Source organism: Thunnus maccoyii, chromosome 15 (assembly GCF_910596095.1).
Source record: "Thunnus maccoyii chromosome 15, fThuMac1.1, whole genome shotgun sequence".
Taxonomy (NCBI): Eukaryota; Metazoa; Chordata; class Actinopteri; order Scombriformes; family Scombridae; genus Thunnus; species Thunnus maccoyii.
Genome location: NC_056547.1, coordinates 12562656 through 12568655, shown reverse-complemented (window position 1 = coordinate 12568655; position 6000 = coordinate 12562656). Strand labels below are relative to the sequence as shown.

The 6000-nt window shown below is 38.8% G+C and overlaps 1 protein-coding gene across 6 annotated transcripts in view; it reads right to left on the bottom strand.

The window, feature by feature from the left end:
* Positions 1-708: 708 nt before the first annotated feature.
* LOC121912405 (sodium bicarbonate cotransporter 3-like) overlaps positions 709-6000 on the bottom strand; it is a 47427-nt gene continuing 42135 nt past the window's right edge. For 4 of the 6 annotated variants that reach the window (XM_042434525.1, XM_042434520.1, XM_042434521.1 and 1 more), the window contains 3 exons: positions 5411-5511; positions 4325-4441; positions 709-3126 (listed from right to left, as the gene is read on the bottom strand). In XM_042434525.1, coding sequence (XP_042290459.1) covers positions 3045-3126; positions 4325-4441; positions 5411-5511 — 300 coding nt within the window. In that variant the 3' untranslated portion in view covers positions 709-3044. The other 2 variants (XM_042434522.1, XM_042434523.1) reach the window with 2 other exon arrangements.

Below are 6000 nucleotides of genomic sequence, written 5' to 3'. Positions count from 1 at the left end.
AGAGCCCCGCTAGGAGGTCTAATTAGTCAAATAAGTGAAAACACCTGCGTGTGTGAACCATAGCTTTAGATCATGATCTAAATTAACAGTAACATGAAAACTGCTAAAAAGAGTGAATGCAGGTTTGACAGACACTGCAGATGAAGTAATATACCTGGGCGAAGTCCCTGCAGTATGCAGCTATTGGTGAGTAACACAGATCTCTACTGCCACCCTATGCCTTTGACATGAAGAACACCTCAGGCAGAGAGACAGAGGAGACATTTTCTGCTTTAATTAAAGATGCAATCAGAGCATTTTGACTCCAGCCCAACCTTCCCACAATTGGATTTCTTTGGTTGATACGGATAATGACACATTGGCTGACATTTGTTTTTAAATATCAACACATAACACTGACATTTCGATAAAGAATTGTGCACAAGATGTGTAGTGAGGGGGGATTTTTGCAGTTGAAAAATGAACTTTTAAATGCTCTCAGACTTTGTAATGGAGACAGTTTCTAAATAACATCAAACATACAGTGCCAGTTATTAGTTATACTGTTATTAGTAAGTGTTAGGTAGTCATACAAAGATAACTTCTATACGGGGAAGTTTAGCTCGATCTTTCTTGATGAACACAACTAACAAACATTCAAGATTCCCAAAACTAAAGTATGAGCTACTATAAAGCTCACAGCGTGATTTAAATGAAGACAGAAAGAAGTCACCATATATTCACTTTTATTGCTTTGCACCAATCTGCCATGACAGAAAAGTCATCATTCAAGCTAACAGCAGGATGCTATGTGCTTCACTGATGTTATGTGTCTGAACACTAGAACAAATGCATTTTCAACTCTGATGTTGAAGTGATAATGGAGGGTAACATCTCAGAGATCCACCGTTATAAGCGAATATATCTTAATCGAGTCTCATGTCATGTGAAAATAGGGTCATTTTTTTGGTCAAAATAAAACTAATATTCTGAAATTACAAGTAGTTTACAGCCAACTCACATTTTAATGACAAATGGTCCATATGTGCGGTGGAACATAACTGCGAAATGACACTTTACAAAGACTGAATCTCAATTTAAGATTTTTGTTTAGAAAAAATGTCAAAAACTTCATTTTTGATGTTGACAATACAATCATTGGACATTCACTAATTATTCAGAAAACAAGTACCTCAATATTGATTACAGAGCTTTTATGTTGTGAACAAATACCAGAGCTGTGGCAGCACAACACACACAAACAGTATTTAGAGTTACATTTGTGAATGGAAGATAAATTGAGTTACATCGTTTGAGTCGGTGGCTCAGGCTACGGCTTTCACACAGACGTGGAGGAACACTACAACAGACATAAGCCTCAGCAAATGAGCGGTGTACTGGGTCACTCTCGTAAAGTGATGATGGTCCGTCTTTGGCATTCGTGTGCCATTGTGTGTGTGTGCGTGTGTGTGTACCTGTACATCTGTTCTGAACACTTAAATTATCAGTACAAGACTTGCACATAAAGAGCTTTGACAAGGCACGTAAGCTATTGTCCGTATAGTCACTGTAGCTACACACAGACAGAGCCGATGAAACAGACACGAACATTGTTTCACAAATTATTCTTTGCCTGAATATAAGCTAGGTTCATGGATCCATACGTTACATATGGAATACTTATTGCTAAAACAGGACCGCACTTAGCAAAATAAGAACAACTTCATAGAATATAATAGTTTTTTACATTTACTGTAGAAATATTTTGCATAAAATGATTTGCAACACATACCAAATTATCTTTACACCACACACACTATTACCAACAATACAGACAGTATAAAAACAGGTGCAACTAACTGGGGTCACAAATATTCTCTTTTTTTACTCTGCACCTGACTATATTTTATGATTTACAGCGTTTATTAAAATAGTTGTGATACCAGCGATGAAAGGAATACAGTGAACAGTTAATTATCACTGCCTCGTGACAAAAATATCAAGTGACCACAGTCAGAAATCCTTCAAGATTCCTGAGTTGTTTTAACTGACATTTGAACAACAGCTCTATAGATACTGTGGGAGGAGAAGTAACCTCTTTATTAATACACTATAATCCATTTTAGGTAAGAAACTATACTGGCAAAGTGCTTTACTGTACAGTACAGACTTCATATGGCCTCTGAAGTAGGTTATCCGTTAATACTATAAATGAAAAATAACACAGTAGACATACGTACAATAATATTCCTATATCAGCACATATGAAAAGTGAGGTTTACAGTGAAAACAACTGAGCAGTTTTTGAGCAGCAATATCAATACTGAGTGTTCCCCTAGAGACAGGAGAGATGACTCATAAGCAAATCCTGCCATGATGTATGCAGTAGTAGTGTGGTGTAGTAGCAGTTGCAGTAATAGTAGTAGTAATCATTTGACTGTACCTCTGTTTTGGTTTTCGTCATTTACTGTGCCAGGCTTGATGCTGAAATATAATCAGCTGGCACTGACAGTACCTGAATGGCTTTAACTGAATGTGTTCTGAAGCTGGTGTAGTTCAGTGGAAGGTCATAATCTGACCTGTAGACAAACAGTGCAGTGTGTGAGAAAAAATACCCAAAAAATGTACAGTACTGCGACCAGCTTAAGGAATAATAGTAAAACTGAAATTAAAATATGCAATGGATTAAAAGTAAAATTCAATACACACAGTCCAAGATCCCTACCAGTGAGGCCCCTTCCTTTGGCATCTGTGGTTTAAATGGGTGATAGCAAATTGCTAGATTGAGAGAGTTCCTAACAGTGAGGGTCAATGGGAAGTAACAGCAGAATTCCTTCATTCCTCGGAGGCGTGCGCTTTTACAGTACATCATGTGTACATGCGCTGCACATGTAGGACTTCAAGACTTGGGGGAGCTCGCCTGCTGCCCTGAAGAAGGGAGCACTGCAGGCAGGTTGTGCTGCTCCAGTTCTATGCCCCCTTTCCCACTATAAGATGGCGCCCGTCAGCAGGGTAAAGTGTTGTGTGAGACACGGTGTCAGGAGGGAAAGAAGGCCCCTCCTTTATCACAGGAAGGTCTCCGCAGTGGAAACTCCTCCGGGTGAATCTGGGCTGACGTCGACTCTAACGCAGGCCACCTTCTCCTGGCTGTTGCACAGAGACGAGGGAGACAGGGACAAGATGAGCTCTTGTGCAAATTTATGGAGGTGTTAAGGGTGGCAAGCAACTGCAAATGTGAGATATTGTCAGGTAGACGAGTGATAGCGCTCAATTCATAATGCTCTAAACATGGTAAACATGATTTTACCACCTGCAGTATGCTCTGTTGATGAAGAGGTTTATGTGAGGACTGTGTTAAAATATGCAGCTCGTAATTATGACAATTCTAGACACAATTTGTCAACTTAAGTTAACATTTCTGATTTCTTTTTTTTTATTATGATAGAGTACTGTGATTAATAATAACTGATTAATAACATTTTGTAGAGAGAAGAATGGAGCTTTATCTCTGCTTGTACAGATTTAGATTGTTACACCCAACACTCGGGACTTATACTTAAAACGCCCATACCAACTTCAACCAACCAATACCAACTTTAGTATATTTTACAGGTACCGCAGATTATTTTCAAAAGCCTGCATTAAATGGGACAGTTCACCCCAAAATCAGAAATACATATTTTATCTCTTACCTGTGGTGCTATTTATCCATCTAGTTTGTTTTGGTGTGAGTTGCCGAGTTTTGGAGATATCGGCTGTAGAGATGTCTGCTTTCTCTCAAACACAATGGAACTAGATGGCACTCAGCTTGTGGTGCTCAATGCGCCAAAACTCCAGATAATTCACAGACCTTGTCAGCAGTTTCATAAAGGAAGTATTTTCTTTCTACCAAACTACACCCGCAAACCGTTTCACCGCAGCAGAAGGAAGCATCTACTCATGGTCGGCATGGATTCGGTGCTTTGAGCAAAACAAGCCGAGTGCCATCTAGTTCCTTTTTATTCGAAAGACATCTCTACAGCCGAAATCTCCAAAACTCAGCAACTCACACCAAAATGATCTAGATGGATAAATAACACTACAGGTAAGAGATAAAATATGTAATTTTGATTTTGGGATGAACTGTCCCTTTAAATATTAGATTGATCTTTTCCCTTCCAGGTAGCAATTAGCTTCACTATAATTCGCTACAGTGTAAACATAAGATTGAGATACAGAAAGTAATCTATAACAAAGGACATTTCATCAGTTTTTTTGGGGTTGGGGGTCAAATCTGGATTATTATATTAAGTTACTATAGTTGGGAGCAGAGACTCTTGAAAACTCCAGGTAATGGCATAGCTACCTTCCGCTACGCTTCACAGGTTGGGCACACGAGTCTGCACTCGAGTTCACCGCTTTCCACGCCGCGCTTTTGGCCATTTCATCAGAGATATTTACAACCAAGGGGTCAGAATCAGAACTGCATGCCAAAGTGCATACACAAACACACACAAACAAAAACACAAAGAGAAGACAGGCATGTAGACATCAAATCAGCAGGAGTGCAGGACAGTTCAAACAAGCAGACACAAACATGCAGATAAATTAGACATTGAAACAAACTGATGGCACGAAATAGCTGACCAGACAGGCCACATACAGTATGTTCCACGTTAACATGTATGAAGACATTTTAGGCAAGTTATAGCTGTGAGCTGATTGTGTACACATTATTGGTTAGTTAGACAAGGATACAATTATAAGACAAACATTTTATTACAGACAATTTATTCTAAAAACAGCAACAAAACAAAACACAACAACACACAAAGCAGTGTGTTTTAAAGCCAGTGTTTCTTTCTTTTTTTTTTTTTTTTTGGAATAGCTGAGAACTGACAGTTTTGGCCATGCGCTAACTGTCTGAGTATCAGTGAGAAGGGTTAGAACGCAGCCATGTGGGTCAGATGTTTTGCATCAGACACACAGCCCTGCTACCTCTTCTTCCATTGGGAGGTTGTGGTTCACTACTCCTATTCTGTATGATCTGTTCAAGACAGACATAATAACACACAGCTGACCACCAGTGTCACTTTTACCATTACAAGTTGTAAATGACAACATGGTACATCTGAAAATGTGTTTACAGCTGTTCTGATCTCTCATCTCAGGCACCATAAAGGCATTGATTAGGGAGCAAATAAAATCTTTAGGGAACTATATATATTAAGCATAGACCATAAAGTATTTTAAGGCATGATAAAAATGTATTTAGCTGCCTTATACACCACAACATAAGGAAATATCATCATAAAAGATGAGAATTTTGGTGTGATATAGAATAATTAAGAATAAAATAGACTTGCTGCCTCACTAAGCACTTGCAATAAAATGCTACTTTTCAATCCCCAAACTGGGGATCAAAGTGCCCTTTACAGAGAGCATGACTCACCTTCCTGAGAGTGCTTTCACTGGGATGCTGAGCCGGTTTGAGCCTTCATAGCTGACCTTCAGTCCCAGCTGCTCTTCTTCCTGCAGTCTGGACTCTTCTTCCTGAATGGAAACAATATTACAAGCCTAAAATCACACAATAGCTTTAACTGCAGAGATGCATCATATGGTAAAACACTTGTACAGTATGGTGTTATAATTGCCATTCATATCTTCTTACACACATTGCATATGTTTACACATATAATTGGATGTAATATGAGTTTCCTGTAGCTGTGCCTATTTAAATCTGATTCAATGGTACATTTTCCCTTCTCATACTAATTCATGCATGGCCATTATACCTGGTCTGTATCCAGGCAACAACTTCCTCGGAGGAACTTCCATATATTGTATTTAAGACCCAACACTAATGTGAGCCACATCCACTATTTATGTACCCACACCTACTTCTTTTTATTGTAGCATTAACACACTGAATTTCACTAGTTGCTATTGTGATTACCAGACTGAGAGTGAGATTTACATGATTTGTGAGGCTGTAATAGTGTCCTTGTTTACATCTGTAATTCATGGAGAAATGCAGAATTT